Source organism: Prosopis cineraria, unplaced genomic scaffold, assembly GCF_029017545.1.
Source record: "Prosopis cineraria cultivar Desert tree isolate PC_DT_omini unplaced genomic scaffold, ASM2901754v1 PC3, whole genome shotgun sequence".
Classification (NCBI taxonomy): Eukaryota; Viridiplantae; Streptophyta; class Magnoliopsida; order Fabales; family Fabaceae; genus Prosopis; species Prosopis cineraria.
The window spans coordinates 24,569,122-24,588,305 of NW_026555334.1; the positions used below are offsets into that span (position 1 = coordinate 24,569,122).

Genomic DNA, 19,184 nt, shown 5'->3' on the forward strand with positions numbered 1-19,184 from the left:
GTAGGTTCTGTTAGAATAAAGGGATGAAGGAGCCTATATAAGGGATCCTAAGTGTGAGTTAGATGTTATGCTAAATTGAAAATACAGAAATATAGTTCAGTTCTTCCGATTCTCCATTTCCCTTTTCTTTCTCATCTCTTACCTCTGCCCCCTTCTTTTCTCTTCTTTCTTCCTCCTTCCTTCTCTTTCACTCCATTGTTTCTCTCTTTCTCATTTTCTACCATATCAGTGGTATTCAGAGCCAGTCTTTCCTCACCTTTATATGCTAGAGATATGTTCATAGGCTGCGCTTGAAGATGACAGATCAAAATGATGCAGGACTTTGTACCTTGGAGAATCAACTCCAAGCCCTCACTGCACAAATGGCTCAACTTGTTAGACGTTTTGATGAATCCTACAATAGTGGAGGCTCATCTTCAAACGATGAAGGTGGCAACCATTGACCCAAAGCAGAATTTCCAAGATTCCAGTGAGATGACGTTCTTGGGTGGCTTTTGAAGTGTAAACATTATTTTCATTCGGATGAAACACCAAATTCTCGAAAGGTCACTGTGACAAGTATTCACCTCAACAAGGAGGCATTTCAGTGGCATCAATCTTTTGAACAATTGAAACGGGGCAAACAACTTTGTTGGGAAGATTACATGGAAGCCATTACAGCTCATTTCCAATAAGAATATGCTGGGGCTGCGAGATCAACGAAGCCTATTACTCTACAAAGCGAACATAGTCATGGCCGGTTACAAGAGATAAATCTTCACAAGGTAGCAAAAGCAAACCCATGGCAGTCTCTGTAGGAGATTCTTGGGTGTCTTCGCACCCTTCAAACATCTGGACATAGAACAAGAATGGACTCTCAAGTGGCAGGTCCCAACCATTCAAGTCAAAAATGACTAAAACACCCTCTAGTCTGTCTGTGTTGTCGAGATCAGCATCTGATGCATGAAGTTCTTCTCTCTCCATATAAAGAGCCAAATTCTGGTGCAAAAGTTTTGAAAATGTTGAACCCAGAAAAAGCATAGCATGGAGCCCAAAATATTTGTTTTTTCTATCTTCAAAAGTGATGCAAACATGGGCTTTCATTTGGGTTCATGTGCTTGGATAATTTTCTGGTTGAAAAGTCAAAGCCATAACTGTCATACTTGTGACATTTTCGTAAGCAAAAGCTGTCACTTTCCTTTAAAGGAGCTTTGAAATCAGGTTAATCATGTTGGGCCGTACAAGGTGATAGGGATGGTAGAAAAAATATTAAATAAGAGGATTGGAAGGAAGAAGGCAGGATCATCCAAGAAATATTGGTTCAGTGGAGAGGCTTGCCTAATAAAGAAGCAACTTGGATGTCTCAGTTTGATTTTCAGAGACAGTTTCTAGACTTTCCTATCTCTGACCCTTGAGGTCAAGGGTTTTGAAGGGGAGGGTATTGTTATGTAAACAACAACAAGCCTTATCCCACTAGGTGGGGCTAGCTGCATGGATTGTATGACGCAATATATTCTATCATTTACCAAGCTTTTAAAAATGTTGGGGGGTTAGAGAATAAATAAATGAAGAATAAATAGTTTAGTTAGTTGTGGGGTTAGGTTCTGTTAGAATAAAGGGAGGAATGAGCCTATATAAGGGATCCTAAATCTGAGTCAGATGTTATGCTAAATTGAAAATACAGAAATATAGTTCAGTTCAACCTGTTCTCTGTTTCCTTTTCTCTCTTGTCTCTTATCTCTTCCTCTCTCCCCCCCCCCCCTCTGTTTTCTTTTCTTTCTTCCTCTTTCCTTGTCCTTCACTCTTTGTTTCTCTCTTTCTCATCTTCTACCATATCAACATGATGTTACAGGAATAGTCAAGCAGTATTGCAGTCATCCACTTGCCATCATATACCACATCTATAATGACTTAAGAATAGTGCTGACTGACTTGGCTTTTTCCATCTCTACGTCTGTCTTTTCTCTGACATTTTGTACACTTTAACAATTCTCTCTCTTACTTTTTACACATTGCACATTAATTTCACTTTTATTTTATGTTTCTCTCCAAATTTTTTTTTTATACTTTTTCTTTTTTTTTTTGTCCCCTTTTAGGGAAGTCACGTTTCCTCAAGTTATTATTTATCCTATGCATTGCAAAGGAAAAACATCTAGTTATATGTAAAATGTGTAACATGCAACTGACCTCAGCCATCACTGTTTCAATGCACTGTTGTAATCCTTTATAAGCTGCGGACTCTGCAGTGGACATTGCTGTCGCCATTTCTTCACAAGAAGCAGCATGTGCACCATCCACAGGGAGCAAAAGCCGAGATATAGAATTTGCAAAGTACTGTAGAGAAGTAACTATTTTAGTTCACAAGGGAGTTCTCTTTAACAGCAAGAAAAATATAATAAGAGAACAAGTTCCCCCAGCATACTTGTTGAATAATAGCCACACTACTACCAGAACGTTGTACAGCAACCATGAATGATCTGAAACTGCTTTCACCAGCAGCAGCAGCAGCCTCAGCCTGAATATCAACCAGTTAATATGATGTTCGTCAATTGTATTTGTGTCATATAATTATGACAAAAGTAGATGGTTTGAAAGACAAGCACACAAGGAGTTCATATAGTTACAGCAGAGGCAGCAGCAGCACCCACTCTCAATATCAACCAGTTAATATGATGTTCGTCAATTGTATTTGCGTCATATAATTACGACAAAAGTAGATGATTTGAAGGACAAGCACACAAGGAGTTCATATAATTACAGCAGAGGCAGCAGCAGCAGCCACTCTCAATATCAACCAGTTAATATGATGTTCGTCAATTGTATTTGTGTCATATATAATTACGACAAAAGTAGATGATTTGAAAGACAAGCACACGAGGAGTTCATATAATTACAGCAGAGGCAGCAGCAGCAGCCACTCTTCGGCTGACACTTGTACCCAATACAAATCTTTCCCTCAAATTAGCAGCTTCAGTCAGGCTGTCTCGAGCTCGTTCAAGGCCATCTGCTATGTATTGACTGACCTGCAAAGGAAAAAATCAATAACCAAGAATTCTGAGCTCCACGTACACAAATGTAAAACAAACCTGAATGTTTACAAATTTAAACTTACTTGATCCAGCAGGCAAGTGAACACTGCTTTTACATTGGTCGCAAGGGTGGCCGGCTGGAAGATGGGAAATAGCAATAGCACATACCAAGGATCAAAATTCTAATAAAAATGCATCTTAAGCTTGAATATTAACTGCTCAGGCCAAAAAGAAACTAGTTATCGGTTGCCAGTTAGGTGATGACTGTGTGTTAACACCAGTTGAGAAAATAAAAGCACATGTATAAAGAGAACAGGGAAAAAGCAATGTGATAAGAGACCGTTACAGAACTATTCAAGGAAGAAACAACAAAAGCTGAATGAAGTTTTATTTAATTATTGTTATTTTGAATTTTGAATTATTTTTGAGAGATTTTAGGAGAGATTCTATTCAGATGTTTAGTTATTTCAATTTTATTCAGATTTTGTTTAGAAAATTATCCAAATATATAGTTATATAGATTTTATTCAAATTTTCAGTTATTTTGGATTGTATTTAACAATAAAAATATGCTTGGCAAATTAGGATCTAGCATATCATGAACAAACAGACTTTTGAGTCCTTTACAGATTCTCCCAAGCGTGGTTAATAAGAGTATAGAGTGAAATTTTTGTTCTATGTTATCTTAATAGAATTATTCTTCTTACTTCCTTCCATCAATTCTAAGCACCTAACACAACGTATATTGTCCAATGACTCAATTACTATGTATATAAGCTGACTCTTAATTGTATTATTTGAATATTATAATCACACAAACATTCCTAAAGTTTTTGAGAGCTACAAGCTACAAGTAAATAAAGTAAATAAGGGAATCTGTTTTTTTTTTTTTGGGTAAATAGGGAATATCTCTATTTTAATTATAAATACTCTCTGAGATAGGATAAGTGACTAGGATATAAGTGAGTTTATAGCTTTTATGAGCATCTATTAGATTTTGTTCCCTCCAATGTATATATTTATTGGTTGTAATGTGATATTTAGATCAATAAGAAAATATTTTTCCCCTCAAATTCCCCATGGCATCAGAGCATCAAGCCCAGGATCATTTTTTTTTCCACCATCAATGAGCTTCCATTTAGCATTAGGTGTGAGTTTTTTTTGGTGTCATTTGTGAAGTAATCCAACTGCCACACATGCCACCTAGAGAGACTAAGTACCCAATTAGCCAATCCCCAAAGTATGGTCACCATCCAATGAGCGCATGAGTCACACATGCCATAACCAAAAAGGTCTTCGTCCATGTGCCAGTGCGTGGAACTTGTTTTTCACCAAAGACTTCTCTATCCAGCATTGATGTCCCTTCTCCAACAAGAACCAGCCATCTTTCAAGGTCTGCATTCACTCTGCACTCTACAGCTGGGCTCTAGCCTTTGACTGAGTGATCGTCTCAGCATAAGTCTCCAATTGAAGGGTCAAATATGGTAGAACTGAGCTTGGCTATTCTTATTGATATTGTAAATGACGAATAGATGAGAGATACAACCCCTTGTTCCTAAATAGTGCAGGACGTTTCTCTGCAAGCCCCGATTCTTTTTTATCTTAAAGGTTTATAAAGAATATAGAGCTCCTGTTCACAAAAGTTACAATTTTTTCCTGTTACTTGGTTCCATCCTTGGTCCTGAGGTTACTAAGGGAGACAATAAACATCCAGTTGTAATGCAGTAAAGTGACATCATTATGAGGCGATGGAAGGATGCTTGATAGATCTATGCAACTATAAAACCAAAGCCCAAGCCTAGAGTTGCTGAACCAGAAACTGTTATTGTTGTGGGTGAGATCTCAAAAACTATGTCCACACCCTTATTGGCAAAAAGAGGTAGGAGCCGTTTGAAACTATTTTTATTTTATTATTCTGAGAACTAGTGTTTTGTAGAACATGTTTTGAGAATGAAAAAATAATAAAAATAGATGTTTTTTTCATTCTCCCTTATTCTCCAGAACAATAATCACAGGACACCTAAAAATTGTTTTTATTTTTCTGTTCTCTAAAATGATATGTTTTTTTGTTCTCCAAAACACTTTTTAAAAACATGTTACAAAACAGATTTTTTTTGTTCTCTTGTTCTGGAAAACAAAAAACTGTTCTCAGAACAAGTTTCCAAACAAGCCCGTAACTTCCTTCAAGCCCCAAAAACCTAAAGGAACAAAACATTGTGAACTGTTGGCTCTAGAAAATCATATCATATGACAGATTGTCATTAATTATTTATAACCTATGTTCTATTTGCTGGGAACTTGAAAGTTAAACCTACAGATGGGTCTCTTGCTTTTGTTGATGAGAAAAGAAATATTCATATTTTTGAGTTTAAACTCTAGAATTTGTTCTTTAAGTACCTTAATTAGCATTTAACCTATTATTTGTTCATCAATTGACAAAGTAGTCAAACTGTTGTGCTTATTTTCTTCCAAACCATTTCATTTTTCAAGAATCATTGGGGATGACAATTGGCCGTGCCAAAAAGTATGAGGAGCTCTACTTCCTTGAAGATATTAGAATGAGACACCAACATACAGCCAATATATATAAGTCTACATCAACCTCGAAAATTGAGGATACTACATTATGGCATAAGAGAATGAGCAACCCAAATTTTAATTATCTATCTTGCTTGTTCCCATCTCTTTATTCAAAGAATAATCATGATATGAAATGTTAAGTTTGTGAAATAGTTGAACACCACCGAACACCATTCCCCAGAGCAAAATATAAACCTCCCAAACCTTTTGCCACTATCCATAGTGACCTATGGGGTCCATCCCATACTCCAAACTATACCAAAACAAGATGGTTTATTAACTTCATAGATTACCACACTCATCTCTGATGAGTTTACCTCCTAAAAGACAAGTTTGAAGCTTCAACTGTGTTCAAAATTTCTATACCATGATCAAAAACTAGTTCCATACAAGCATCTAAACCCTACATACTAATAATGGTACTGAACATTTCAACCAAACACTAATCTCATTTCTCCAAATACGTGAAGTTGTTCATAAAAGTACTTGTGTTGATACACCCCAACAAAATGGTATTGCCAAAAGGAAAAATAGACATACTCCCTCCAGTTTCAAATATAAGAGAAAATAACCAATTTACATAGTTTAAAAAAGTTGGTTAAATATAATAATTATGTCTGAAATTTAAAAAAAAAAATAGACTAAATTACCTTGTAATTAATGAAACATATTGGTCTAGTAAAAATAAACATTGACTTTATGAGGGACAATTTGGGGAAAATGTGATAAATGCTTCTTGAAATTTGTAGTTTTGCTTATAAATAAAAACAAAGAGATACATGGCAGTTTTTCTTATATTTGAAAATGGAGGGAGTATCCTTGATGTTGCCAAAACACTTAGTTTACGTGCAATGTGCCAAAAGTTCTATTGGGGGGTTGCCATTCTAACTAGAACCTACCTCATCGATCAAATGCCAAGTAGAGTCTTATCATTTGACACTACTTAAAACATTAAAAAATGTCTTTCCCACATAACACCTTGAAACCAATCTCTCTCTTCGCGTGTTTGGGTGTGAAAACTTTACTCATGTTAACCAGAATAATAATCTTGGAGCCCGGGCTATTAGATGTATATTTCTTGGGTATTCTCCTGCTCAAAAAGGCTACAAATGCTTTGGTCCTATTTCAAAGACACTTTTGTAGGCCTTGATATTACCTTTCATGAAGATATACCATTTTATCCCAATTCTTCCATTCAGGAGGAGAACATAGGTGAATCTCAGACTTGGGAACAAGTAATTCATGAACCTTGGACCACACCACTAGAGCCACTACAATCACCATTGCTTGAATCCTCTCACTCACTTCCATCAATTCCATCCTTGCCATCACATTCTCTTGTTCCAATCACAAATGAAAACTCAAAAGCATACATCCAAAGGAGGAGGGCACCTTCTACCTAAGGCACCAATGGAATCAGAACCGGTGATAGCCCCTGAAGAATATGATCCTAAGCCTTCTCAACAAACTTCTAAACAGGTTGGTGAACAAGCCAATCTTGGTTTATCAATAAAGGAAATATATCCTTGATTTTCTAATAGAAATTGGAATGCTTGCTTGCAAGCCAAGTAATACTCCTATGAAGTAAAGAAGAAAAAGAAAGATAGGTGGAGAAGGTAGAAGAAGGAAAAGATAAAGAAGAAGAAAAAGAGGAGGAAGAGGGCCAACTAGTTGACAAGTAGAGATACCAAAGTCTAGTTGGAAATTTAATATACTTGTCCCATAGATCTACAAGAATGGAGTTCCCTCATTTTCAGCATGGGGATGTTGCAAGCTGGATTATCAAATGCAAAAGGTATTTTCAACTCAATGAGACCCAAAGAAATGGAAGATTAACATGGCAAGCCTACATCTTGATGAAGGTCCTTTTCAATGCACCAAGCATGGGAGCAAATGACTAAAAGGGGTACGACTACATGGGCTGGTTATGTCAAAACCCTAAAAAATCGTGTTGGGCCTCCATTCAAAGCCCTAATGGGCAATTTAATGAAGTTGATGAGTTCAAGCCAAGAACCTATATTTTTATTGCCACTAGCCGTACTTCAAAGGTCACAACTGTCCTTAGAAGCAAAAAATGTAATAGCAACTCCTTGAACTCCATCTTGACACTAAAGAAGTGATTGAAAATGATACTGGGCAGCTGTCAGAAGTTCAGTGAAGTCTTGGAGCACTGAAAGGGTCTTCTAGATGAAGAAGCTAACTAGATATCACTCTTTCAGTTGCAGAAACAGCATCCTTCTTTCAGCATTTCAAACCCTTGAGGTCAAGGATTTTTGAAGGGGGGGCATTGTTATGTAATTAAGAATTAGTTAGGATTTAAATCGATCAAGATAATTTAAATAGATTTAGATATGATTTATTATATTATTAGGATATCTATTTATTTTAGAATATTTGAGATTTGGATAAGATCAGGATATCCATTTATTTTATAATATTTATTTATTCAGAAGTATCCCTATAAATAAGAATAACATATAGACCTAATTGGCAATTCAATAGAGTTAATTTTATTCATATTATTCTCTTGCTCTCCCTCTCTTTCTCGATCTCTCGGCTTCTGTCTCTCTCTCCCTCTCTTTTTCTTTCTTTCTACCACTACACATCACATTTCGTCAAGAAGATTGAAAGTGGTATAGTATGCCTAATATACGTCCCAGCAAGGAAGCAAGTTGCTAATGCCCTCACCAAAGGATTGCCAAGAGAGAACTTTGAAGAATGCATAAGCAAGTTGGACATGATCAATATCTATGATCCAACTTGAGCAAGAGTGTGGGAATATCTTTGTTTTAAGTGTAAATATTCTCCAAGATAGGATTAGAGACTGGGATATGAGTGTATAGCATTTATGAGTATTTATTCTGCTTTTCTCCCCTCCCTCCCTCTCTCTATCCATATATATATATATATATATTTGGGAGTATTATGAGATTCACATCAATAACAAATATTTTTCCCACTCAAATTCCACATCTCTAAGGCTAACAGTTTGAGAAATGGACTTCTAGACATCTGTTGGATGACAAAATGAATTGTTAAAGATCACTTGCTTAGTAAGAATATAGCAGGATAAGGATGTGATTGGACTGAAGTCACTCATAGCTATAAGGTATGAAGTTACTCAATAGCAATTAGCTCTCAGATGGGACTGAAGTAACTGAACTTTATTACTCTCTGTAAGGAACTAAACTAGAAGAAGGATCTATCACATAATAGATAAGTTCACCAAGCAATCAGAGTCCACCAAGCTGCTACTCAAAGGCACTATGTTAAGTGCATACGCAGGTTATCATATCTCGACTGACAAGGAGAGGAGGGGAAAAGAAAGACAAAGATTGCCTATCAATTGCAGACCAGGAACAGGCTTTTTGAAATGCGCCACTAAGTGAAATCTATCACAAGCTTTGGTGGTGGTGTGTGAGTGCCAAACGCCACCTCTCACTGTGAGATTTCTAGGGTAGGCCAATCGACAGCCTTTGATCCCTCCTACCTAGGTGGTGAGATCCAAATCTGTAACCTTTTATTACGCGCATGCACACAAAACAACAACCCTCAATTTATCGACAAATGAGAGACACACTGAATCCAAGGGAACTAGGCTCTGATACAAAGTTCAATATTTGATAGGAACAAGTTGTGTTTCTCATTCATCTGATCTCATATGTACAAAACAAAGGAATACGTACAGCAAAGAGAATATTTACAATGAATGCTTGTCATAAAAGAAAAATATTTTTGATACAGTATTGTCCTACTCATAGTCTTATTAGAGTAATAAATGCAATGGTCTCTGATTTCCCACACATTCTTTCATTAACTTTTTTCTCAAAAGCTTCACATCACCCAAAATTTTCAAGGAACAAGTGAACAGATATTTTGTCATTGAAGACCTGATTTCAGAAAATCATCCAAACCAGTAACCCAAAGCTCACTTGACAATTTTTCCTACGTGATACAAGGGATTCTGAAAAGATTGAATGTAGCCATCATAATTTTTGTGGAATCAGTAAACTATGAAAATAGAAAGTAAACAGCTGCAAATCAGTAAAATAATTCATATCAAATTGCATGAACAGGCAATTACCTGAGATGAAAAGAGATTGCATCTTGAAATTGCTTCTTCATTCCAGCGCACAAATTCTGTCACAACGGTGACAGATATTTGCTGGTGAGAAGAAGCTACTGAAGTTCCTTTTGAGCGTCCAATTGTCCCAGATGAATCAGATGTCTGCTGGTTTTCAGCTCGCAGTTCCTCCATCTGCATTAATTATGGCCAATAAAGCTTTTTGCACCATATCCAAATCAAAATGGAAAAAATATATATAAGAAGAAAGTGCAAACCTTCACTTGATATAACTGTCTAAGAGATGCCTGTTCATACTCTGGGTATTCATCCTTGTGATTTGAAAATAAAGATTCTGTGAGACCTAAGCCATAAGAACAGATTTGTATTAATAACCTAAACAGGACGTCAAATTATTCAAAAAGCACTAAGAAACACGGGAATAGAGGGTGCAGTTATAATTATTTGGAAAAATTTGCATTTAAAAATGGGTAAATACATCCTTTCAACTTCCTGAACATTGCAAAAACCTCTTAGTGATTTGATATAATGACCTTAAGTTGAATATGTTTGTAAATTTTCGTTCCACAAAAAGATATGTGGAAAAAATAGGGTATTGGCAGTAGTAGTAGTTAGTAGTTAATAAAAGATTAGTTCTTAAAGGTGGTGGGTTGGTCGGTTAGTTCTAACAATCTTTCTCTTAAATAGCCAAGCGACAAAATTGAGAAAAGAGTAAAGATCAGTGATTTCTGAAACACTCGTTTCCCTTTTTCCCCCCCTTCTATTCTCTTATTTTCTTTCAAGTCAGATCAAAATCACTAGTTCTACGAGCATGGATGGATGATGCCACTTGTTTGCAAGCTTCTACTCCCTAGAGTAGAGCAGGTCAACTATGGTAGACTAGAGAATGTCAAGTATGGAGTGGCAAATATGAAAAAATTCAAGAGCTAATGTAACGGCACTCAAAGAACCAGAAATAATGAAGATGATGAACTCAAAGGAAAAAACCAGCTCCAAAAGGGGAAGAGATGGTCAGAGGAAAGATGGAGTTCCCCAAAATTCAATCCTGAGGATGTCTTGAGTTGGGTTTTAGAGTGCTAGATGTACTTCTAATTGGATAGAAATGCTAAAATACGTGCAGGTTGGAATGGCAAGCTTGCTCTTAGTTGAAGGAGGATTCAAGTAGCATCATGCAAACAAAAAAAACCATGAAATAATCATAGAATAGATGTAGAGAATTGTATTCTGTGGGAATATCCTTGTTTTTGTGGAAATATACTATATTTAATGTAAATATCTGATAGTTATTATACGATCATAAGATCAGATATATTAGGAAAGTCTTTTAATTTATTCTCTCTATCCCTTATTCCTTGGCCTCATTTCTCAGCTGGCATCATGGTTTCTTTTCTATATATATGTAATTAACACACCCACTGAATAAATTAATTCAGTTTTGCTTGGTAAATCTTCATGGTATCAAAGCAAGAAGAAGAACGAGCAACTGAATCATCAGAGACGGATATGGAGTCGAACTCTTAGCCTGAGACTCATTGAAATACAGAGTCGACTGGTTTGGATGGTTCGTCTGGTGCGAGCTCACATCAAGTCGCACACTTCGTGACTGGCCAAGAGAGCTCGCTTGTCTCTCTCATCTCAGAAAAGCTCACTGGTATCAACTACTGAGAATGGGCTCAGACAGTGTGACTCACAGTAGAGGGTCACGGTAAATGGGGGTACGTTTTCGACGAAACCCAATGTCCAGTGGCAACGAATGTCAAGGCTCTTAGAATTTGGAAGACCGAAAACTCAATGGTATACTCATGGCTAGTCAACTCAATAGTACTGGCTGTGAAGAAGAGTTTTTTATTTCTCTCAACAGCTTGAGAGATATGGGACGCTGTGAAGGAAGCATACTCAGATGGGGAAAATGCTTCTCAAGTGTTTGAGATTAAATCCAAATGATGGCTCGTGAAGCAAGGTAATTGTTGCCCAAGTGAATATTACCTTGAAAAAACTACTTTATAGCAAGAACTTGATCTGATTATTGCTGAGGAATGGACCAGTTCTGAGGATGCTGCTCAGTTCCGAAAATGGCTTGAGAAAGAACGACTATATGAGTTGCTAGTTGGACTCAATTCAGACCTGGATGATGTTCGTGGCAGAATTCTAAGTCTGCAACCTTTGCCATCTATCCGTGAAGCTTTTGCAATGATCCAGAGGGAGTACTCACAAAGGAAGGTAATGTTAAAAGATGAACCTATTCCTCAAACCGGTACTTTCGAATCATCTGCCCTTACTGCCAAGTCCAATGATCCTAGAGGCAATAAAGGACATCCCATGTGTGAACACTGTAAGAAAGTGGGCCACACAAAGGACAAATGTTGATATCTCCATGGTAAGCCACCTGATTGGAAGCCAAGAAAGGGAAAAAGCCATGGATATGTTGCTGAAAGCTCTACAGGAGATGATAATTCACAGCCCTCAAATGATCAACTGAGTAAGATCATTGAAATGCTGTCAGCCCCACAAACTAATAGTAAGTAGCCTATTGTTACTGTGGTACAAAGAGGTAATTCTTCTAAAGCCTTGGCTACTATTAAACAAGTATGCAATGGAGACTGCTGGATAGTAGACTCAGGCGCGTCGAATCATATGACTGATAATATTAAATTATTTATGACCTATGTACCTTGCCAAAAGAACTTTATAGTCAAGATTGCCGATGCATCGAAGTCGGTTATCTCTGGTATAGGAAGTGTCCAACTTTCGTCTACTCTAACCTTACATCACGTTCTTCATGTGCCTAATTTAAAGTGTAGCTTACTCTCGGTGAGTAAATTGGCAAAGAATGAGAAATGTCATGTTGTTCTCTTTGCTACTTGTTGTCTTTTCCAGGATCTACTGACGGGGATGACGATTGGCAGTGCTAAAGAATTTGATGGTCTTTACTACCTAGATGGAAATAAAGTCAGTAATGTTAGGTCATACAATAAAGTGTCTCTCCCCAGGACTAGTGAGTTGGAGTTGTGGCACAAACGTCTTGGTCATCCTAATGTCAATTATATGTCAAAAATGTTTCCCTCAATTTGCAATAAAAGTGATTGTTCTCATTTCTATTGTAATTCTTATGAAAAAGCAAAACCTCATCGTGTTTCCTTTCCTAATCAGCCATACGTTGCATCAAAACCATTTACAATCATTCATAGTGATCTACGGGGGCCCTCTCGGGTTTCTAATAGGACTCACTTAAAGTGGTTCATCACTTTTATTGATGACCATTCTCGTGTTACCTGGGTGTTCCTTCTAAAGGACAAATATGATGTTTCTCAGGTGTTCATTGATTTCTACCATATGGTCAAAACTCAATTTCACATGTCTATTCAAACACTCCACACTGATAATGGCATAGAATATTTCAACAAACATCTCTCCACTATTTTACTTTCCAATGGAATTGTTCACAAAAGTACCTGTCCTTACAACCCTCAGCAGAATGGTATTGCTGAAACGAAAAACAAGCATATCCTTGAAACAGCCCGTGCACTTCTCTTTGGCAGCCATGTTACTAAATATCCACTAGGATGATGTTGTCCTAACTGCAACCTTCCTTATTAATCGCCTTCCCAACCGCACCTTGTCATATAAAACTGCCATTGAAATTCTACACCAAACTTACAATCTACCCTACCTGGAAAATACTTTACCCTTATGAGTATTTGGGTGTACTACCTATGTTCCTCTTCATCACACAAACAAACTTGACCCTAAAGCTATCCGATGTGCTTTTCTTGGTTACTTTGCCACTAAAAAGGGGTACAAGTGATTTGATCCTTGTGGGTAGAATTGTAATTATTGTAAATATTTAGTGTCCTCTATGGGGGGAATATTAGGTAGAATAGTCAAAGATATTGAGTTTATTGTTTTTTATTCTCTTTCGATATCCTCGGCTCAGTTTATGGGATCAGATTGATTCCTAAGCTAGTATATAATTCTCGACTTGGTGAATAAATGAAATATAGCTGTCTGAACGACATAGTATCAGAGCCGACTCCCTTCCACGGCTTAGACAGCAATTCCAACAGCGAAGGTACCTCAGACGAGTCAAGTTCTCCATGTTCAATGGGTGCAACAATAGACTCGATGTCCAAGAATGTGGGCTCCTCGTCGATAGATCCGAGTAAAGCCAGTGGTCCCCACGGGTCGACTACTGGCTTCGAAGGATCTTCAATACTGATCGTGACTGACAAGCTGAACGGGTCGAATTATCGTGAGTGGGCACACGCTATCAAGTTAGCAATCAGTGGCAGAGGCAAGCTGAATTTTCTCACTAGAGCTGAAAAAATGCCCAGTGAAACAGAGTCGCAAGCCTTCACCCAGTGGCATACTGACAATTCACTCATCTCTTCTTGGCTTGTTAATGCTATGATTCCTGAAATCAAGCGAAGTTTTGTGTTTTTACCCACTGCAACAGATATTTGGGTCGCAGCCCGTGACTCCTATTCTGATGGGGAGGAACTCGCGCAACTATATAAGTTAAAGACAAAGGCTTAGTCCTCGAAACAAGGGGAATGCACTGAAACAGAGTACTAGCTCAAGATGTCGACAATATGGCAGGAGCTTGATCTCATGTCTGGTGAGGAATGGAAAGACCCAAGTGATGCAGTAAAATACAAGGAGAAGGTTGAGCATGAATGAGTCTTCCAATTCCTAGCAGGACTAAAGTCATCACTGGACAACGTCAGAAGCAGAATCTTGTGTAGATTACCTCTTCCATCTACTCAGGAAGTTTTCCCAGAGATATGCCATGAAGCATCTAGACACAAGGTAATGTTGCCAGAGTCTCTCTCTACTCCAACTTCACCCTCCGAACCTTCTGCATTGGTTAGTTGCAGTAATGATACGAATCCAAAGGGCAAGAAAGGTAAGGTGACCTATGAACATTGTAAGAAGTCAGGGCACGCCAAGGATGTATGTTGGGACCTCCATAGGAAACCACCAAATTGGAAACCAAGACGAGGAGAGTCTCGCGGCTATCAAGCATCTAATGATAGTTCTAAAGAATGTCCTGAGTCATCTGTCATATCTCAGGTAGACCAAGAGCAACTAGGTAAATTTCTAGAGATGTTGAGTGTCTTACAAAAGACTAATTCATCTCAAAAATCCAATCCTATTGCTTCTATAGCTCACAAAGGTACATGTACTTTCCTCTCTACCTCAAACAATTTCAAATGGATAGTGGATTCTGGAGCATCAAACCACATGACGTGTGATTCTAAATTATTCAGTACATATAACCCTTGTGCGGGAAATGAAAAAATAAACACAGCAAATAGGTCATCCTCTCCTATAGCTGGCAAAGGCAGCATTATCATATCTAACCATATGAAGTTAGAATCTGTTTTACATGTTCCCTATTTAGCATGTAACCTTCTGTCCATTAGTAAGATTACAAAAGATGCAAACTGCTAGGCTCATTTTTGCTCTACTCATTATATTTTTCAAGACCTTTTATCGGGGAAGATAATTGGCAGTGCTAAGGAGCATGATAGTCTCTACTATCTAGATGAAACAACCGTGAGTAACCTGTGGTCTCGCATACAATGCAATTTAGTTTCTACCTCTAAAAATAAATCCGATATGGATATTATGTTGTGGCATAGGAGAATGGGTCACCCAAACTTTCAATATTTATCTCATTTATTTTCTGGACTTCGTTCTAATAAAATGATTTCTTTTCATTGTGATGAGTGTGAATTAGCCAAACATCACCGAACTTCTTTTCCTCGATTTGAATACAAATCTTCACATCCATTCTCGATTGTCCACAGTGACTTATGGGGTCCATCACAAATTCCAAATTGAACACATTCTAAATGGTTTATCACATTCATCGATGATCAAACTAGACTTTGTTGGGTTCATCTTCTAAAGGAAAAAAGTGATGTCTCTTTCGTTTTTATTGAATTTTACACTATGATCAAAACTCAATTCCACATCTGTATCAAAATCCTCCACATTGATAATGGCACTGAGTACTTTAATAACCAATTGGGTCTTTTCCTAAAAAATAATGGCATCCTTCACAAGAGTACTTGTCCTAATAGTCCTCAACAAAATAGGGTTGCTGAGAGGAAAAGCCGACACCTTCTTAAGATCTCTCGAGCTTTAATGGTCACTTCTAATGTTCCTAAGTACTTATGGGGGGATGCTATTCTCACCGCCACTTATCTTATTAACCGAATGCTGAGTCAGGTCCTCTCCTTCTCTACTCCACTTGACAAACTCAAGGAATCTCTTAACCTAACCCACCTTAGTTCTTCCATTCCTCTCAAAGTCTTTGGCTGCACGTCTTTTGTTCATACTTCTTATCTCTCCAAACTTGATCCTCGTGCAGTCAAATGCATTTTCTTGGGTTATTCTCCTTCACAAAAGGGATATCGATGCTATGACCCTACCACTAAACATCTCTACACTACCCTTGATGTTACCTTTGTTGAACATGAGCCATTTTTTCCAAAACCTCCAATTCAAGGGGAGTAAAGGAATAATGAATATCAGTTTTTGGAAAGTGAGGGGGGGAGAGTCCCTGAACCTATTGTGTTACCCGAAACCAAACCATAACCTAAACTCCTACTGTCCCAACAGGTAGAAGCAAGGATTATACACTGGTTTATGAATGAAAGAGGAAATGTGATAATAGCACCATCATGCCCGATGCACTTCCAGAATCAAACCCGATGGAAGTTCTTCAACCCAACCAAGTAGAACTTGATAAGGGGACTGTTGAGGTGGAGACAAGTGAAGAGATGATTGAAGATGATCTAGATCTACCAATTGCTGTAAGAAAGCAACCTAGATCTTGTACCCAACACCCCATGCAGAAGTATGCGTGTTATAATGCTCTTTCTCCATGGTACAGCACATTTATTGCTAATGTTGACAGGGTGAAAATTCCCAATAATATACATGAAGCACTAAAGATACCTGGATGGAGGCGTGCAATCATGGAAGAAATGAAAGCCTTGAAGAAAAATGACACATGGGAAATTGTAGACCTACCTAAAAGGAAGAAAGTGGTTGGATGCAAGTGGGTGTTTACTCCCAAGTATGATGCCAATGGTAATCTAGACAAACTCAAGGCTAGATTGGTTGCAACAGGATTTACACAAACTTATGGTTTGGATTATAAAGAAACATTTTCCCTTGTAGCTAAATTAAACATCATCAGAGTGTTATTATCGATTGCAGTGAATCTTGAGTGGCAGCTTCATCAATTAGACATTAAAAATGACTTCTTGAATGGAGAGTTGAAAGAGGAAGTATATATGTCTTTACCCCCAGGATTTGGAGATGAGAAACTTGGGCAGGTTTGCAGACTCAAGAAATCACTCTATGGGTTGAAACAACCCCCAAGAGCATGGTTTGATAGATTCTCCAAAGTTTTGAAGACCAAAGGCTACAAGCAATGCCCATCAGAGTGTTATTATCCCACAAGACTCTCTCTCCTAGTTACCGGGCCTTCATCACTAATTTGGATAAAGTTATTCCTAACAACATCCAAGAGGCACTAGAAATACCAAAATGGAGAAATGTAATTATGGAGGAAATGAGAGCTTTGGAGAAAAATGAAATATGGGAGATTGTTGAAAGACCTAGAGGTAAGAAACTGGTTAGTTGCAAGTGAGTCTTTACCACAAAGTATAAGGCTGACAGCACACTTAACAAATTAAAGGCACAGTTACTAGCAAGAGGTTTCACCCAGACTTATGATATAGACTACAAAGAGGTGTTTGCGCCAATGGCAAAACTGAACACTATCAAAATTCTATTGTCAGTGGCAACCAACCTTGAATGGCATCTTCATTAACTAGATGTCAAAAATGCCTTTCTAAATGGCGAATTGAAGGAAGAAGTCTACATAACTTTACCTCCTGGGTTTGATAGAGGCACAAAAAACAAAGTATGTTAGCTGAAAAAATCCCCGTATGGCTTGAAACAGCCACTTAGGGCATGGATTGACAGATTCTCGAAGGTCCTGAAGTTAGAAGGCTACAAACAAGGATTGTCAGAAGGCTGAAGGAGCTAAGAAGCACATCCTCAATGTCTGTTGATGAAATAATCCTTACAAGAGATCATGTTGATGAAATAGTAAGGATAAAAACTGTCCTTGGTAAGGAATTTAAAGTCAAAGATCTTGGAAACTTGAACTATTTTCTCGAGATGGAAGTTGCTAGGCCAAAACAAGGCATATATGTATCTTAAAGGAAGTATACACTTGACCTTCTTAGGGAAACTGGCATGTTAGGTTGTGAAACTGAGGAAACTCCTATTGTGGTCTCAAAAAAGAAGCCGCCACCTGAGAAAAGGGCCACGGAAGAGTCAGAAGGAGAAGACAACTCCAATAATGAAGTTGAAGAAGAAGACAAGGAAAAAGAAGAAACCATTGATAAAGACAAATATCAGAGATTGGTTAGGAAGCTGATTTCTCTATCCCATACGAGGCCAGATATTGCTTTTGCTGTCAATATAGCGAGTCAATACATGTGTGATCCAAGGAAGCGACACCTAGAAGCTGTATATAGGATTCTTAGATACCTTAAAGGTACACATGGTAAGGGATTGCTATTCAAAAAGCATGATCAAAGGACAATTGAGACTTACACAGACGTAAACTGAGGGGGAACCTATGGAGACAGGAGATCCACCTCTAGCTATTGTTCATTTCTGTAGGGAAACTTAGTGACTTGGAAAAGTCAAAAGCAAAGAGTTGTATCCAAAAGCCGTGTTGAATCAGAATTGAAAGCATCAGCTCAAGGAATTATGAAAGAACTATGGATAAGAAGGATCATGGAAGAAATACAAGTCAGAGTTGATCCACCAATGAAATTGTATTGTGATAACAAGGTTGCTATAAGCATGGCATTGAATTCTGTACAGCATGAGAGATCTAAACATGTTGAAGTGGATAGACAATTTATTAGAGAGAAAGTAGAAGGAGGCATTGTATGTCTAACATACCTGCCTAAAAAGTTACAAGTTGTAGATGTGCTAACCAAGGGACTACCTAAGCCTACATTTGAGAGTTCTATAGGCAAGTCGAACATGATTAGCATCTATGATCCAACTTGAGAGAGAGTATGGGAATATTATGTCATTATTGCAAATAATTAACATTTATTAGGATCATTAATTAGGCTTTATTAATATTTATCAGTTTTTATCTCTCTTGTTGTGTATATATAGGACTAGTTTGTACATTAGAACATATGAATGAGAAATACAATTTTTCCTCTCTCAAAATTCCACAATAAGCATTCATTAGACTTTATTCTCTGTTTTTCCCTTCTGTGTATATGTATTTGGGTGTTTCCCTCTCAAATTTCCACAAGCACAAAGCCAAATTCATTAAGGCTCTTCACCCTTGTTCCTCATCTAGCTTATTTGGATAAGTAGGAATGAGGCACAAGGAGAGGATGGGAGGAGTTTTAAGTATTCTCATGTTTGGAAGTTTCAAAACTGAAATGATGGGA

General features: G+C 37.6%; 1 protein-coding gene across 5 annotated transcripts in view; it reads right to left on the minus strand.

The window, feature by feature from the left end:
• The window catches only part of LOC129306105 (exocyst complex component SEC10b), a 54,534-nt gene that overhangs the window by 12,735 nt on the left and 22,615 nt on the right, over positions 1-19,184 (minus strand). For all 5 annotated transcript variants that reach the window (XR_008592131.1, XM_054946466.1, XM_054946467.1 and 2 more), the window contains exons 14-19: positions 9,930-10,015; positions 9,673-9,846; positions 3,092-3,145; positions 2,874-3,002; positions 2,402-2,494; positions 2,167-2,313 (exon numbers count right to left, since the gene is read on the minus strand). Coding sequence is in view for 4 of the 5 variants with exons in the window: in XM_054946466.1 (XP_054802441.1) it covers positions 2,167-2,313; positions 2,402-2,494; positions 2,874-3,002; positions 3,092-3,145; positions 9,673-9,846; positions 9,930-10,015 (683 nt within the window). In the remaining variant the exon portion in view is untranslated. The remainder of the gene's footprint in view (positions 1-2,166; positions 2,314-2,401; positions 2,495-2,873; positions 3,003-3,091; positions 3,146-9,672; positions 9,847-9,929; positions 10,016-19,184) is intronic.